The sequence below is a fragment of the Leopardus geoffroyi genome, chromosome B4 (assembly GCF_018350155.1).
Source record: "Leopardus geoffroyi isolate Oge1 chromosome B4, O.geoffroyi_Oge1_pat1.0, whole genome shotgun sequence".
NCBI classification, from domain to species: Eukaryota; Metazoa; Chordata; class Mammalia; order Carnivora; family Felidae; genus Leopardus; species Leopardus geoffroyi.
The window spans coordinates 78,109,310-78,127,489 of record NC_059341.1 but is presented as its reverse complement, the minus strand read 5'-3'; the positions used below and the strand labels follow the sequence as shown (position 1 = coordinate 78,127,489).

At 42.5% G+C, this 18,180-nt stretch overlaps 2 protein-coding genes and 1 pseudogene across 2 annotated transcripts in view; 1 reads left to right on the top strand and 2 right to left on the bottom strand.

Moving 5' to 3' along the window:
* HIGD1C (HIG1 hypoxia inducible domain family member 1C) overlaps positions 1–6,788 on the bottom strand; it is a 31,939-nt gene extending 25,151 nt beyond the window's left edge. The window contains exon 1 of the mRNA XM_045465139.1: positions 5,696–6,788. Coding sequence (XP_045321095.1) covers positions 5,696–5,876 — 181 coding nt within the window. The 5' untranslated portion in view covers positions 5,877–6,788. The remainder of the gene's footprint in view (positions 1–5,695) is intronic.
* A 279-nt stretch (positions 6,789–7,067) lies between these two features.
* METTL7A (methyltransferase like 7A) lies at positions 7,068–16,229 on the bottom strand. The gene is made up of 2 exons (XM_045465138.1): positions 15,347–16,229; positions 7,068–8,238 (listed from the first exon to the last, which is right to left on the bottom strand). Exons 1-2 carry the CDS (start codon positions 15,842–15,844, stop codon positions 8,002–8,004), a joined length of 735 nt encoding a protein of 244 aa, XP_045321094.1. The 5' UTR covers positions 15,845–16,229; the 3' UTR covers positions 7,068–8,001.
* Positions 9,689–10,832, top strand: LOC123591209 (annotated as a pseudogene).
* Positions 16,230–18,180: the final 1,951 nt, after the last annotated feature.

Sequence of the window (18,180 nt, the reverse complement as noted above, 5' to 3'; positions counted from 1 at the left end):
GGCTCTGAGCTCTCAGCACAGAGCCTGTTGCGGGGCTTGAACTCAAGAACTGCGAGATCACCACCTGAGCCGAAGTCAGAAGCTTAACCAACTGAGCCACCCAGGCGCCCCCAGGTGGCACCATTTTTACCTAATTCTTACACTTTCAGACATACTTGTCCTCCAGGTATGGATGTGTATTTGCTGTGTGTGCAAAAGGCAAATATTTTTTATGAAATTTACCCAGGATCCCAGAAGGCCTCCTTCCCAGAATACGAAGGGAAGAAAATAAAAGCACAGTGGCAAAAAGGGGGGCCGACAGGTTATTGATTTATTGATTGTGGCCATGTTCTCCAGTGTTTTCTCTCACTTTCAACATTTGGGCAGATGAGGTTGCATCCATTGGTAAGTAGTTTGGTATATGACAACATTTATATTTATAAGTAAATATTATGGGGTCACCTGGGTGGCTCAGTCGGTTAAGGGTCCAACGTCGGCTCAGGCCATGATGTCACAGTTCATGAGTTCAGGCCCCGCATCGGGCTCTGTGCTGACAGCTTAAAGCCTGGAGCCTGTTTCAGATTCTGTGTCTCCCTCTCTCTGCCCCTCTCCCACTCATGCTCTGTCTCTTTCCCTCAAAAACAAATAAACATTATAAATATTATGTATTTTAATATTGCACTCTTGGCTTTTAAAAAAGTTTTTAGCTTTTTTTGTCCTTAAGCTGTGGCAGACAATAAAATTTAAAAGAAACGCTTCCTCTGAGACCAGAGCAAATAATCCGTTCCCATAACCTGAGAGGTGAGATAGAATTTGAACTGAGTGCTGCTGTTTTTACAGTTCTAATACTGTCTACTAAGCCTGACAGGTAAAACGTGAGCCAAGATTAGAGGGATTTGGGAAATCACATCTGTATCTTTAGCGCTCTGTGTAGAAGTTCTTTGCAGCATCTCCTGTAGGTGCCAAACATTTTATTGTTAGGTGCAAACATGAGGGCTTTGTCAAGTTATTTTTTAAGGGAGATTTCTTTAACAGTATACTGAGTCTCCAGAAAAACATTAGGGTGTATAGTAATCCAGCCGATTGGAATTCTAGGACTGCATTTATAGAAGTAAAATATCTTGGGGCGCCTGGGTGGCTCAGTCGGTTGAGTGACCGACTTCGGCTCAGGTCATGATCTCCTGGTCCGTGAGTTCGAGCCCCATGTCGGGCTCTGTGCTGACAGCTCAGAGCCTGGAGCCTGCTTGGGATTCCGTGTCTCCCTCTCTCTCTGCCCCTCTCCTGCTCATGCTCTCTCTCTCTCTCTCTCAAAGAATAAATAAACATTAAAAAAAATTAAGAAAGAAGTAAAATATCTTTTCCTATAGACAAATTAACTTTATTCTGTTCCTCTCACAATTGCTTAAGGAGGCCGGGCCCCGACCCAAGTAAGGGACCATGTGAAGAACTCCAGCGCTCACGGCAAACAGTTTGAAGTTTACAAAGCACTGTTTGCATTTATGTCCTGCATCCTCACAAGAATCCTGGGAGATGTAAGCAGTGTTCTCTTTTTTTTTTTTTTTTTTTTATTATTTAAAAAAAAATTTTTTTTTTCAACGTTTATTTATTTTTGGGACAGAGAGAGACAGAGCATGAACGGGGGAGGGGCAGAGAGAGAGGGAGACACAGAATCGGAAACAGGCTCCAGGCTCTGAGCCATCAGCCCAGAGCCTGACGTGGGGCTCGAACTCACGGACCGCGAGATCGTGACCTGGCTGAAGTCGGACGCTTAACCGACTGCGCCACCCAGGCACCCCAGCAGTGTTCTCTTTTTAAGTGAACAGTGGATTAGTAAGACGCAATGTTAGTACGATTAGATTCAATTAGATTCAGTTAGTAAGATTCAGACGTTCTCAGTCCGAACCCCATCCTTTCCCCGCTGGCCTACACAGCAGGGAGAAGCGTTGAGGTGTCTGTTGACAGTCCCAAGTGCGAAGTTGAGCGACCTCAGTTCAACTCAGGAAGTTGAGTAGCTGCCTTCATAATTTGAGTTGCAGGAATGGCTAGAGTAAAGCGTTTTGGAAATTAGGAGCTTGAAGGCAGTGGGTGTTGGAGGCATGGAGACCAGTTTGAAGCATTTTCTGGCATGAGAGATTGTGACTTAGATCAGACATTGGTGCCTTCCTAGGAAACCACTTCTTTGTGCCTCAGGAAAATTATTTGCTGAGTTATCGTTTTTCCATCCTAGGTTATTGGGGTGAATTGAGTGAAGGAAGGCAAAGAAAGCTGAGTCAGTTGCAAAAGGAGTGTTTTTCTACTACTCTATCTACATGTCGTATCTTCCCCTCACCCTGGAGCTATTTTGCTGCCGACACCCTGAATCATGCATTACCTAGCAAGTTCCTGCACGCATGGTTTGTGATTCGAGCTGTCCACACTCAATCTATACATGTAATCATCCAGGGCTTAGTTCTCAAACTAAGATGGTGGCTGTGGAAAGGCGGTAGAAGGGGCTATCTAAGGGGTATGGAGAAGAGGATTTGATGATGAATTAATCGGTAACTACTCTGGGAGCACCTGCTATGTAGTAAGCACTGTGTCTGGCTTGTGCACTAATACCCACAAGTGTATTAGTGAATGCCGAGGGATTTCTCAAAGAGGAAGCTTCTTGAAACAGCCAGCAAATGCTTTCTAGAAGGGCGTCTCTTTATCTGGTCCTTGGGAAATAATCCTAGGTGTTGAAGCAATTAGCAAGTGTCGCTTGTTTAGGGAAGGACATGGTGGCGAGTTTTGTTTTTGACATGTTAAATTCTCAATGTCAAAGGCATGGCAAAAGTGTGAGGTTTAAGAATCTCTTCCACACGGGTGATAGCTCACAAGCTAGGAGTATAAGCAAGGCTCGAGGGATGAAACACACACTGAATGAGTCTCGGGGACCATTCACAGTGAAATGGTAGAGAAAGGAGACAGAAATACAGAGACTTGGGTTTGAAGAGACCTCAAGAAGCATCACAACATTGTGGGGAGGGCTGGGCTTTGGAATCAGGTAAGTTTCACGGGCATACTGGTGTGATCACTCAGTAAGTGGCTTTGGGCAAGTCACATTGACCATTTGTCACAGGCCCTTTCTCATTTGTCAATTGCAGGTAATGTATCTGCCTTATAGAGTTATGAGTATTCTATGAAATAATTGTGTAAAAACTTGGTGCCTGGCATAAAGAAGGCGTGTAATAAATGAAAGTTTTTATTATTAGCTATTAGAGTCTTGGAATAGAAGGATCATTCCAAGGAGAAGGTTGACATCAGTGTCGGACCCATTTTAAAGATTGAGAAGGACACAGCCTGAATTAAGGCTGTGAGAGGTTTTTACTTTTAGAACGGTAAATTCTGAATGGCAGTTGTCCTTGTTTGTATGTAATTCTCTACAGGTTCCCCAAATTTCCTTTAGGAATAAAATAATAACTTGTTTGGCCAGCAAATTCCTATGTTTTATTTTTTGTTTGTTTGTTGTTGTTTTGTTTGCTTTTTTTGTTTCCAAATGAGCTAGAAATTGGGAATATTGGCCCCTCTACATTCATTTCCTGTATCCTCAATCAACATGTCCTCTGTTCTTGATTCTGGCAGTTCCATGGATCAGGGACTTCTGATTATTCTTTTCTTATTTTGTAAGGATTTTATTTTTAAGTAATCTCTGCACTCAACGTGGGGCTCTAACTCCCAACCCTGAGATCAAGAGTCACATGCTCCTCCGGCTGAGCCAGCCTGGCGCCCTTGGTTTTTCTTTAATGTAGCCTGAATGCTTTTGGTTTTAGGTATTGAAAGAGTTCAAGTGACACTGGACAGTTTTCTTTTTAGCTTTTGTTGGCACTAGGCTCCTTGATCATTATGCTCCCAATTGCATTAACGGATTAATGGGAATTGAATTTCAGTTAAGTTCTAGGTCTTCTAAAGCAATACCAAAGGGGAAGGCTTATGTTAAGGGTTAAGAGTACACAAGGTGCTATTATGCAATATTTGCTTCACTCGCTATCCAAGTATGAAATACGTAGGAATTCAGAAGAAGCAATTAGAATATGAAAACACTTAGGAACAGAGTGTTTTATAATATAAACATAAGAAATTTCAATGGTATTTGGTTTGGTTTGCCATTAAAATGAAGTACGGGGCTCATGCGTCCAGGGACTTAACAAGATTAGGAAGAGGCCTGGTGTAAGTAGCAGCCATCCCCAAATCCTCCTTGCCTTGCCTTGCCTTGCCTGGGTCTCTCATACCCAGCCCTGCCTGCCTTCAGTTCCTTGAACACATTGTGTTTCCTCCTTTTATTTGTGTGTGGTACCAGCTGTTCTGTTAGGCTGAAATACTAATACCCTCTGGAATTCAGCTCGGATGTCACTTCCTCAAGGAAACTTCTGATCCTCCCCTCCCTCCCCCACCCCAGGGCTGCCGATTCCATTTTCCTGGTGCCTGGTGCTTCTCCCTCCTAGCTAGCATTTATCACCGCCTATGCCTCTGCTCCGTGAGGGCAAAGAACAAGTCTAGCTTATTCAGGGCTCTAAGCCAAGCACCAAGGGTGGAGTACACAGTAGGCACTCAATAACTGTCGAATGAAGTTTAACATTTGTTAAGTACCAAATGCTTCACTTCATTAATTCCTCTCAGTAACCCTTGAGGTAGATATTATCCTCATTAACAGATGAGGAAAGTGGCACTAGAAAGGGAAACAAAACACAAGAGAATCTTAAAGATAGAGAACAAACCGGGGGTTGATGGAGGGAGGTGGGTGGGGGATGGGCTAGGTGCCTGATGGGTATTAAGGAGGGTACTTGTGAGGAGCACTGGGTGTTATATGTAAGTGATGAATCACTGGGTTCTACTCCTGAAACCAATTTGGACTGTATATGAACTGACTAAAATACAAATAATAATAATAATAATAATAATAATAATAATAATAATAATAAAGAAGGTGACACTAGAGAAATAACTTGCCCAAGGTCTCACAGTCAACAGATGACACAACCAGGACTTGACCTAAGTCACTTGGATGCCAAAGCCAGTGTCATTTTGTCTTTTATCTTCCTCGGTGCATGCAACTATCCTAGTGAAAAGCCAGGGTTCTCAGCACGGTACTACGTAATCTACCACCCGGAAGCAAACAGGGTCTGATCAAAATGCAGCGATGTGCCCATAACGAGCATTTGCGGCGTGCCTTCTCAGCCTCCCTTCCCACTTTCCCCCAGCCTTGTTTCATTTGGAGGATATACAAGTCTCCTTGTCTCCGTTCACAAGGGTCTGGGTGTGCTCAGCCCCGGGGATGAAGCACTGTGACCTTTACTTGAGCCAAATCAGCCTAATCCATTTGGTCTAAACATTATGACTGGTTCGAGAATGGACTCGTGACCCCAGATTGTCAACAAGAGCCAGCTGAGACTCAGTGCAGAAATTGGGTGGAGCATTTGCAAAATAGCTTTGATCTTTCCAACTGGCCTTGGCCCTGGGGAAGCATGAAGATTGGCACCACTTCCACAGACTCACCGCCTGGTAGGGCAGTCAGCAAGGGCAGATGTGACATCTGATCACATCAGCTGAGCCCTGCTCAAGCTGTGCGGGAGGCTTTCTGCCCCTGTGCTTTTCACTAATTGGAGTCATGAAGGTCTTTCTTCTGCTTATGCACGTCACTTGCAATCGAAGGAATCCTAACCAACACAGGACCCAAAAGACATTGGACCCGTTTTACCTTTTCCGGTTTCCATTTTGCACGGGCTTAGGTCACTTCCACAGGCTGTCGGAATGACCACAAACGTGTATCTTCTGGCCTGTGGAGGAAAGCAGTGGGGAGGTGCTATGGCAGCCATGATGTCAAGACAGGTCTTGTAGTTTCGGGAATTAGGGCTTCTTAGACTTGCTCGGGAACTCATGGAATGTAAGAAATTTTATTTATTTATTTCTCCACAGAAAGGATCAACTTTGCCACACCACTTAGACAAGAGGGAATTGATAAGAATGTACCTAGTACCTTGTGCTATATGGCATTCCTTTCAACATGCTGATAACATTTCAGCATGTCAACCTGTGGTTTTTCATATTTCTCAATCACTGGACTACCTTAACCGATAGTGAAGTGGGGTGGTTAAGGAGGTCCCTACTTTGGAGCGACAGCAGAGGGAGGAGATCCCTGTTCTAGAGCTCAGAAGGCCTTAGGTAACTATCCTAACCTCACCATAACAGTAACTGTCTTCATGTTCAAGAGAGTTAGAATCGTTATGTTTCCTTCCTTTTTGCTTTATGAATGTTACAAGTGGAGGTCTTTGGACTTGAACTTTTCAAAATCCATTCTGATCCTCCCTCTGCTTTCTGTAAGCAATTACCTGGCTCTAGAAACATAAATCTGTATGTTCAAATAGCTTAATTTTCCCCTTCCAGACATTAAAAAAAAAAGAAAAAAATGAAGCCAAGCCAGCAAAGACATAAACCATTTATTTCCATTCCTAAAATCTATATGAACATGTTGATTTGATAATTAAAATAGTCCTTTTGTAAAGTCATCTTAGAAAATATACTAAATTTATTAAAATACATACAGACTATTGCTGAAAACGGTATTCTTAAGCCCTCTGACCAACCTAACACTTCAGAGGTTCCCAGAGTGTCAAGGAACAAAGAAATCATCTTGGGACAAGAGGGGACATTTGGTCAGAATTATCTCCAAAATATGTGTCTACTTCTTGACAGATTCACAGATTGCCTGGGTTATAGGGGTTCTTACAAAATATGCCTAATTACCCAAGGTTTTCCTAATTATAGTGGCCCTTTTCCTTGCCTATATTTAAGACATCCATGGGGCGCCTGGGTGGCGCAGTCGGTTAAGCGTCCGACTTCAGCCAGGTCACGATCTCACGGTCCGTGAGTTCGAGCCCCGCGTCAGGCTCTGGGCTGATGGCTCAGAGCCTGGAGCCTGTTTCCGATTCTGTGTCTCCCTCTCGCTCTGCCCCTCCCCCGTTCATGCTCTGTCTCTCTCTGTCCCAAAAATAAATAAACGTTGAAAAAAAAAAAGACATCCAGCAAAGTGTATGCCACATAATCAGGAAAATGGAGTCAAGAACCTTAAGTATCTCAACTATTTTTATGGACATACTAACGGGTCAAGCACACTCTTCACCTTAAGAGTTGAAGACTGGAATGCAGGAAAACAAATGTGGGTGGAATACTGGAGAAAACACAGTAAAGCTGGGCAGAACTAGGTGTGGCATCCTGGTCCATTAATTTTGAAAACCAGCCCCGAGATCCTAAGAACAACACATGCATTCAGCTTTCTTTCTGAAAAAATCTGGGCTGTTCAGATTAGGATTTTCGCCTGGGTAGGATTTCTTTATTCAATTTGTGAGTTATTAAGATCTTGTCACGTCTCCCTTTTCAAAGTCTTCTTTTGAGTGATTTGACGGCTTATTAGCGCCAAGCTCTCAAAAAGCGGGTACAATTAAAATCCGTCAGGTAACCATGTAAGTAAGACAGTTGTGGGGCGCCTGGGTGGCTCAGCCGGTTAAGCGTCTGACTTGCACTCAGGTCATGATCTCATGGTTCGTGAGTTCAAGCCCCACATTGGCTTCTCTGCTCTCAGCACAGAGCCTGCCTCAGATCCTGTCTCCTCCTCTCTGCCCTCCCCTACTTGTGCTCGCTTTCTTTCTCTCTCAGAAATAAAACATGAAAAAATTATAAAAATCTATGATATTAAAAGACAAAAAAGACAGCTGGGAGGATTTTGAAGTTACAGACTTAAGTTTGGGGATAATGGTAAACTTCAATTATGAAAGCCCAGTGTTTCCTTTTAAGGGAGAGTCCTGTTTTGCGTTTGCTTTGGTTTTGATCCTCTGGGAGCCAACAGAAAATGGCTAAACGGGTTATCACATAAACTTCTAGGGATGAAATTCAACTTTACTTAAAAAAAAAAAAAAAGGTTTCCTTTCTCCCAATTAGTATTGTGAGTGTAAATAAAACTGTAGCCTTAAGCCATCTGAGCCACGCAGCTCTCCGCCCCCGCTCCTGCTATTTCACAGCATATCCACAGATGTGAGGGCGCACCAGCTCCACGGACAGCGGCGCCTGGAGGTGCTGCAGCTCAAGTTTAGAGAAGCGCGCCCGTTCCAGGGCCTTCCAGCTCTCTCTGGTCAGGTTGCACCCATCAAACAGCAGGTACCATGCAGGATCCAGGACTTGTTGCCAGAAGTAATTCCAAGTTGAGCTCTCAGCGGCTACATGCTCCAGGAAATAGAAAGCCCCTCCCTGAGAAACAAACAAACAAACAAACCCCCCATATTGGTTTTGTCAGAACAGGTTTATAAGATGACTGAAGAAGCTTCGATTTCAGTGGCCCCAGAGGCTAACTTCATGAAAAGGCATGGATAAATTAAAACTTGCTAAGGCACCATTTTGGCCAATAGTCTCACCTTCTGTCAAATTTTATACAGAGCTGCCAATTTCAGGCAATTAACACATATTTTCTGATCATATAGGGGCGCCTGGGTGGCTCAGTCAGCTAAGCGTCCAACTCTTGGTTTTGGCTCAGGTCACGAGCTCACGGTTAGTGGGATTGAGCCCCACGTTGGGCTCTGTGCTGACAGCAAGGAGTCTGCTTGGGATTCTCTCTTCCTCTCTCTCTCTCTTTCTCTCTCTCTCTCCCCCCCCTCTCCTGTGCATGCGCACTCTCTGTCAAATAAACGTTAAAAAATTCATATTATGTGAATATCTATTTTTTCCCTAAAACTAGGATTAGAAGGTACATTCTCTTTTGTAACCTGCTTTGTTTATGTATTCGAATATTATCCTAAAACATGATTTAAAAACTTTTCACACATTTCACAACACTGAAGGTACCATGTCTCCTTTAACCATTCTCATTGAAGTTATTTCCAGTTTTTCATCACTATAAATACTATCGCAGTGAATAGCCTTGTCCGTACGTCTCTTTGACAACCTCTAATTATTTCCAAAAAAATAACTTGCTAAAAAGTGGAACTGCTGAGTCCAAAGTCTGTGTCTTCTTAAACTGTTGGTACAGGTGGTCAAATTGCCCTTCGGAAGAGTCGTAGCAAGTTTACATTCATACTAGCAACGCATATGAGTGCCCATTTCCAATAAACTCTTCTCAATCCTTTTTTCCTCTGTATCCTTGGCAAGCTGATGGGTAAAATGGTATTTCATTTTCAATAATGTGTACATCTTTAATATCCTTAATATAGATAACATCTTTCGCTAAACCTTATTGGCAATTTGGATTTCTTCTCTTCCGATTTGTCTGTTATGTCCTTCATCAGTTTTCTAGTAGGGTGTTGGGTTTTTCTTACTGCTTAGTGGGGGCATTTAGTATAATAAGGCAACATATACTACAAATGTCTCCCCCAGTTTGTTGTTTGCCTTTTAATGGCACATTTTTTTTTAACTTCTACTTTTATTTAAAAACAAAAATTTGGGGGTGGCTGGGTGGCTCAGTCAGCCCAACTCTTGATTTTGGCTCAGATCAGGATCTCACAGTTAGTGGGATCGAGCCCTGCATGGGGCTCCGTGCTGACAGCATGGTGCCTGCTTGGGATTCTCTGTCTCTGTCTCTCTCCGTCCCTCCCCTCCTCTCTCAAAATAAATAAACTTTACATACATACGTAGAAAAAAATTTTTTTTTACTTCATCTGAGAATTGCTCTTGGGTTCTGTTTTGCAAACCTGTGGGAGAGTCTGAATCCACACCCAGCATTGCCTGAGACTGAATAAGTATGTCTTACACTTTTGTACCATTGTCACAAGGATGTAAATGATATGATGAATTAAAATACTGAAGCATCAGCCCGTGGACACCGCCAAGTCAGCATCGTGAAAGTCTCCCCTCCACCAGCCGTCATGTCTAAGTCAGAATCTACTAAAGAGCCTGAACAGAAGCTTTTCATTGGAGGTTTGAGCTTTGAAACAACCGACGAGCATCTGAGGAGCCAGATGGAGAATGCTCACGGGCTGTATGGTAATGAGAGATCCAAACACCAAACGCTCCAGAGGCTTTGGGTTTGTCACCTATGCCACTGTGGAGGAGGTGGACGCACCCATGAATGCAAGGCCACACAAGGTGGATGGGAGAATTGTGGAACCAAAGAGAGAGAAGATTCTTAGAGACCTGGTGCGCACTTAACCGTGAAAAAGATTTTGGTCGGTGGCATTAAAGAAGACATTGAACAACATCACCTGAGAGATTATTTTGAACAGTAGGGGAAAACTGAAGTCATTGAAATCATGACCGACCGAGGCGGTGGCAGAAAGACAGGCTTTGCTTGTGTGACGTTTGATGACCGTGACTCTGAGGACAAGATTGTCATTCGAAAATACCAGACTGTGAACGGCCACAACTGTGAAGTCAGAAGAGCCATATCTCAGCAAGAGATGGCCAGTGCTTCGTCCAGCCAAAGAGGTCGACGTGGTTCTGGAAACTTCGGTGATCGTCATGGAGGTGGTTTTGGCGGGAATGACAACTTTGGTCGTGGAGGAAACTGCAGTGGGCAAGGTGGCTTTGGTGGCAGTCGAGGTGGCAATGGATACAGTGGCAGTGGGGATGGCTGTCACGGATTTGGTAATGATGGAAGCAACTTTGGAGGTGGCGGAAGCTGTAATGATTTTGACAGTTACAACGGCCAATCTTCAAACTTTAGACCCATGAAAGGAGGCAATTTGGGGGGCCGAAGCTCTGGCCCCTGTGGTGGTGGAGGCCAGTACTTTGCCAAACCACAAATCCAGCGTGGCTATGGTGGCTGCAGCAGCAGCAGCTATGGCAGTGGCAGAAGGTTTAGAAAAATATTTTTAATGTTTATTCTTTGAGAGTGAGAGAGAGCATGAGCAGGAGAGGAGTAGAGGGGTGGGGGACACAGAATCTGAAGCAGGCTCCAGGCTCTGAGCTGTCAGCACAGAGCCCGACGCGGGGCTCGAACTCACAAACCGTGACATCATGACCTGAGCCGAAGTCGGACGGTTTTCGGTTTTAATTGCTACCAGGACACAAAGCTTAGCAGGAATAAAGAGCCAGAGAAGTGACAGGGAAGCTACAGGTTCCAACAGTTTTGTGAACTCAGCCAAGCACAGGGGTGGCAGGGCCTAGCTGCTACAAAGAAGACACGTTTTAGACAATACTCATGTGTATGGGCAAAAAACTCGAGGACTGTATTTGTGACTAATTGTATAACAGGGTATTTTAGTTTCTGTTCTATGGAAAACATAAAGCATTCCAACAAAGGTTTGGTTTTTTAAAAAAAAAATTTTTTTTAAGTGTTTGTTTATTTTTGAGAGAGGGAAGGAGACAGAGTGCAAGCAGGGGAGGGGTGGAGAGAAAGGGAGACACAGCAGCTGAAGCAGGCTCCAGGCTCTGAGCTATCTGCACAGAGCCTGATGCGGGACTCGAACCCACAAAGCATGAGATCATGACCTGAGCCGAAGTCGACACTTAACCGACTGAGCCACCCGGGAGCCTCCCAACAAAGGGTTTTAGTGTAGATTTTTTTTTTTTTGCACCCCTGCTGTTGATTGCTAAATGTAATAGTCTCATCATGACACTGAATAAATGTGTCTTTTTCAAAAATAATAATAAATAATAGATTATAATAAATTATAATAAATAATATATATAATATTAATATATATAATATATTAATAATATATAATATATATTGCATATAATATATAATATATAAATAATAAATTATAATTCATAATAATAATAATAATAAATAATAAAATGCTGAAGCATTACTGAAGTCACGGTACCATTGTGTCATTAGGTATTTTATTCGGTGGATGTGATACGTAAGTCACTGTCATGTAGGAATTAGCAACTGCTGCTTTCATCTAGGGCAGTCCTATAGATGTAGGTGAAGTATAGACACAGTGGAGGGTATAGACTATCAGGGGGATTTCAGAAGTCTCCTACCTATCTACCTCTTTGGAAAGTAAGGGGAAAGGGACCTCCAAATCCCCTCCAAAACCTGTGGTGATGGCCACACTCTTCTTAGCCTCTTCTATCTACCCTAATCTTGCCTATCCCAAGCAGAGAGCTTAGAGGTGGGAGTTTCCCATTTCTGTGGGTAAGTATAAGACAGGAATGTGAGTATAAGTTCAGGAATGGAAAACCTGGAATTTCCTGATTGGGTAAAAAAAAAAAAAATCCATAGACTAGAGCAGGAGAGAAAGGAGGAGACCCACGGAGGCCAGTGTTACCCCAAGGGTCACACAGGTTTAAGCTAGAGATAGATGCCTGTCACCCATTCAGGTGACTATTGAATAGACAGCTGGATATGCAGATTTGGGGTTAGAAGAAAGATCTGGGCTAGATATTTAGATTTAGAAACCATCTGCCCCCCAACACACTCACGCTCTGTCTCTCTCTCTCTGTCTCTCTCTAAACAAACAAACAAACAAAAATAATAAATAATAAATAAAAGGAGGTGAGACCTACTAGCTGTGTAACCTTGGGCAAATTTCTTAACCTCTCTGAGTCTGTTTCCTCAAAACAACATGAAGACAGTATCTGCTTTAAAGGACTGTTGTGAAGGTTAAATGACAATGTAATAAAGCTCCTGGTTATATTCCGTAGAGAGTAGAAGGCTACAAAGAATGTGATCTCCTTAAGGCTACAAAGAATGTGATCTCCTTAAGAGTGCTATTAAAACGGGGGTCAGAATTACTTGTTTTGTAGGGATAACACTGTAAGCAAAACATTTGCTAACATTGCCCAGTTAGTGCCCAGTCTCAGGACACAAAAACCCAGCATTTGGGTATAAGAGGCAGAACCTTTTCATTTACTATTTTGATGTTGGCCTATCCTTGAGCCAAAGACAGAATTATATCATTGCCTGTAAACTCCATCTCAAGTCCTTTTCTTCCTGAGGAACTTCCTCTACTAGAAAATAAAACTGGGGATTACAGAGCATCCTGTTCTACTAGAGCAGTGAATTCAAATGTTGAGACATCCATACTTTATCTATGTTCAACTATGTTTGGAATAAAACTATTAGGGGCGCCTGGGTGGCGCAGTCGGTTAAGCGTCCGACTTCAGCCAGGTCACGATCTCGCGGTCCGTGAGTTCGAGCCCCGCGTCGGGCTCTGGGCTGATGGCTCAGAGCCTGGAGCCTGTTTCCGATTCTGTGTCCCCCTCTCTCTCTGCCCCTCCCCCGTTCATGCTCTGTCTCTCTCTGTCCCAAAAATAAACGTTGAAAAAAAAAAAAGAATAAAACTATTAAAAAATAATAAAGGTAATAGGTAAAAATTACATGCAAGGATAAAGAATTCCTAACAATACCAAAAGATATAAAATGAAAAGTATGGGAATGCAAACTGGTGCAACCACTCTGGGAAACAGTATGGAGGTTCCTCAAAAAACTAAAAACAGAAATACCCTATGACCCAGCAATTGCACTACTAGGCATTTATCCAAAGGATACACTTGTGCTGTTTTGAACGGACACACGCACCCCCATGTTTATAGCAGCGCTATCAACAATAGCCAAAGTATGGAAAGAGCCCAAATGTCCGTCGATGGATGAATGGATAAAGAAGATGTGGTATAATTATACAATGGAGTATTACTCACTAATCAAAAAGAATGAAATCTTGCCATTTGCAACAACGTGGATGGAACTGGAGGGTATTATGCTAAGTGAAATTAGTCAGAGAAAGACAAAAATCATATGACTTCACTCATATGAGGACTTTATGAGACAAAACAGATGAACATAAGGGAAGGGAAACAAAAATAATATAAAAACAGGGAGGGGGACAAAACAGAAGAGACTCATAAATATGGAGAACAAACTGAGGGTTATGGGAGGGGTGGTGGGAGGGGGGATGGGCTAAATGGCTCAGGGGCACTAAGGAATCTACTCCTGAAATCATTGTTGCACTATATGCTAACTAATTGGAATGTAAATTTTAAAAAATAAAAAATAAAATTAAAAAAAAAGTGATTCTTCCCCTGCATCCAATCCCATTCCTAAGAGGTAACCATTGTTAATAGTTTTTTGTCTGTCATTTCCTTTAACATATATACACGTGCATATATATGTGTACATATATGTGTGTGTATACATATGTATACACACATATATATCCCACACTTTAACATATATACATATGCATATATATGTGTATGTATGTGTGTATACACATATATATACATACACATATATATGTATATCCCACACATATATATGTGTATGTATATGTGTGTATATGCATATATACATATACATACATATATATGTATATCCCATGCACTTATACTCGACCTAATTGTCTATGCTTTGATTGCTTTTTTTCATTTAACAGGATCTCTCAGGGATTTTTTCCATATCAACATAGGTAACCCTTCCTTGTTCTTTTTAACAACTGCACAGAATTCTTCTATACTCTATGACCGTTTACTTGAATGACCTCCTGTCGATGGACATGTAGGTTATTTCCAATTTATGCTATTATAAATACTCTAACGAATATCTTTGCATATGGCCACGTTTTTGCATATTTGTGCAGTATAACTATGGGATAAATTAGTGGAGAAAAGACTCTGTGCACCTTTTGATATTATCAAATTACCCTCGAAAGAGGGCACTTCCTCCAATGTAAAGGAAGATGTCCTGCCTCCCAAAACCATAATACCATATTGGCCTTAAAAGCCTCTGATAGTATTAATAGGTAAAAATGGTATCTGGCTTTATTTTGTTCTTTAATTGCATGTAAGGTTGAGCATTTTTATCACATAATTGGCTATTTTTAAAAAATTATTTATTTTGAGAGAGAGTGGGGGGTGGAGGGAGCAGAGAGAGAGAGAGAGAGAATCCCAAGCAGGCTCCCCACTGTCAGCATGGAGCCCTTCTGAGGGCTCCATTTCACCAACTGTCAGATCATGACCTGAGCAGAAATCAAGGTGAAGCTCAACCAACTGGGCCACCCAGGCTCCCGGCGTATAATTGGCTATTTTTATTTATATTTCCATTCCTGCTGTTTGCCTATTTTTCTGTTGTGTTTTTCTTATTGTTTAAAAAAAAAAATCCTACTGATCTTTTGATATGAAGGAAGTTAACCTTTTTTGTCTATCATCCCTGGCAAATACTTCTATGTTTTTGTACTTTACTGTGTTTATAGTATTTTTTTTTCCTCTGTCGAAGTTTTACACTTTTTGTGTATTCAGAATCAGTCTTTCCCTTTATAGCTTCTTCCCAACTCTAAGATTCTACAAAATTCAACAGTGCCTTCTCTCCTAGTTGCCCTTTTTATGTTTGAACGTCCGATCCACCTGAAATTGATAGAACTAACTACCCTTGGTGATAGTGGTTGCCACTAACCAGTCCCCCTTGCACCGCCTCACTCACCGGCCTCAGCACTCGGCACACCTCCTGGAGGATCTGCTCCGGGTTCTGCACGGAGCACAGGACCAGGGTGCAGACCACCACATCCATGGAGCCATCGGCCACCTGCTGCATGTTCTCCCCCGCAGCCACCACGAAGCGCTCGAACTGCAGGTGTCGGTTCTCGGCGACGCTCTTGATCAAGAACTTCTCAAAGTTGGGGTTGGGGTCGATACAAGTCACGCTGCATCCAGCCGGGTAGAACTTGAAGTTGGCCCCGGTGCCGCAGCCCACTTCCAGCAGAGAGAGCTTCCCGGAGGGGCCCGCAAACTTGGGCAGGTTGCTGAAGAGCTCGCGCTTCTTGCTCGCCATCTGTTCGTTGTACATCACGGTGAACCTCCGCAAGAAGTAGGGGAACCATTTTTTGCATATCTGGTCCCACAAGCCCAGAAAGTTCAACAGGAACATGGGAAATAGCAGGATGCCGATGGCCAGCCGGAGGGTAAAGATGATAAGCGCCATCACCAACAAGAGAAAAAGATCAACGGGTTAGCGACCCAGCAACTAGACTCCTTTATTGCAGGAGGTAGGCTTCTAGCCAGAGCCAATCCGCTGCGGAGGAAAGAAGAACTGGCCGGGCTAGAGAGACACAGCTCAAATCAAATCGTGGGCGAGAGGCCCATTTCACCTAATTAATAGGCGCTGGGCAAAAGATTCAGCTTCGTTTTCATGAAGCAAAGTGAGAAATTTTCCAGCTTCTCCTTAGAAGGAAAGTTGATTACAGTCCTTTCTTCCAGATCTATTGCTGCTTCTCCTTCTCTGGGTTTGGAAACTAGCGCTGGTTTCCTGCTGGAGTTTTATATGCACGCTGCTCTCGTACACACCCCATCCGGGTCCTCCAATGACATCTGCAAAGAAAACAGAACCCGTGGGTGGAGCCTGGCTAAACCGTACTAGGAGGCTGCTGCCAAGTGACCGCCTCCTGTCACCCTTTGGTCCCTCTCCTCCCCCAGCCCTGTTTTTAAAAAGAGGAAATGAGAAGACACGCTTGCCTGACCACAGTTAACGGGAGTTTCCCCCCTTTTGCATTCTGGATCGAGGCTCTCAGACGTTCATAACTCAACAGGATTATTTTTGAGTCACAGTTCTGGGCCTCCCATTTTTTTAAGGGCAAGTTTCAACTTCAAATTGTGCGTGACTGCTCTGTCACTCAGCTAATTTAGATAAAAATAGTCCCCAGAATATTCGTGTTGGGGAACCTAAAACCCTAAAGTATACAGAAAGTAGTTTCAAGCATTCATCTGTTTTTAACAAGAAAGCCTTGGCTTTCGGGTGGGTCGGGGAACACAGAAATTTTCAAAAATTATGGTAACGTTACTTTTTTAAATTGGGTGATGGATACAGGGAGTGTTCTGTTGATTCATTATTTGTGATCCTCTATATAAATATATCTCTTCCATATTTAGCAGCTTTCTTGAGGTGGAATTGACATACAATAAACTATATAAAGTGTACAGTCTGGTAAGTTCCAACCTAGGTACATACCTGTGACACCATCACTTTAGTCATCACCCCCGAAAGTTTCCTCTTGCCCCTTTGTGATCCTTCCCTCCTGCCCTCCCCATCCCAAGGCAACCACTCATCAGTTTTTTGTCACTAGCGACGAGTTATGCATTTCCTAGAATTTTGTGTAATTGGAATCAGGCATAATGTGCTTTTTTGTCTGACTTCTTTTACTCAGCATAATTATTTTGAAAGTCAGCAACATTGTTGCATGAATCCATTGATTTTGTCCCTTAGTAGTATTCCATTGTATGGATGTATAACAGTTTGTTTATCTGTTCACCTACTGATGGACATTTGGGTTGTTTTTGACTGTTACAGATTGAGCTAATGTGAGTATCAGCATACAGGTCTTTGTATGGACAAAAGCTTTCATTTCTCTTGGATGAATTTTTAGGAGTAGGATATATGGGTCACATGGTAGGCAAATATTTCACTTTTTTTTTTTGCAAATATTTTTTTTAAGAAACTGCCAAACTGTTTTCCGTAGTGGTATACCATTTTATATTCCCACTGTAAGGGTATGAGAGATTTAGCTGTTTCACATCCTGACCAATACTTGGTGTAATTGTCTTTCTTTATTTTAGCCATTTTAAAAGGTCTGTAGTAGTCTCCCCTTGTACTTATAATTAGCATTTCCCTGATGATTAATGATGTTGAGCATCTTTTAATGGACCTATTTGCCATTTGTGGTCTTATTTGGTAAGGTCTCTGTTCAGATCTTTCACTCACTTTTAAATTGGGTTATTTTCTGGGGTGCCTGGGTGGCTCAGTCGGTTAAGCATCCGACTTTGGCTCATGTCATGATCTTACGGTCCGTGAGTTCGAGCCCCGCGTCGGGCTCTGTGCTGACAGCTCAGAGCCTGGAGCCTGTTTCCGATTCTGTGTCTCCCTCTCTCTCTGCCCCTCCCCCGTTCATGCTCTGTCTCTCTCTGTCCCAAAAATAAATAAAGGTTGAAAAAAATATATATATTGGTCATCTATACGTGTGGGTCTATTTCTGGGAATTCTGCTTTATTGTCTCTCTATCCATCCATATGCCAGGATCACACTGGTTTGATTACTGTAGCTTTTATAGAAAATCTTGAAATCAAGTAGTTTAAGCTTCCTGACTCTGTTCTTCTTTCTCAAAATTGCTTTGACTCTTTAGGTCGTTTGTGTCTTTATATAAAATTTAGACATTTTAAAATTATAGAAATATACATATTGTAAATTTTTAATGGAAAATGTAATTTCTTTAGGAAATTTGGGACTGTTCAGATTTTCTAGTTCTTCCTGTGTCTGTTTTGGTAAAG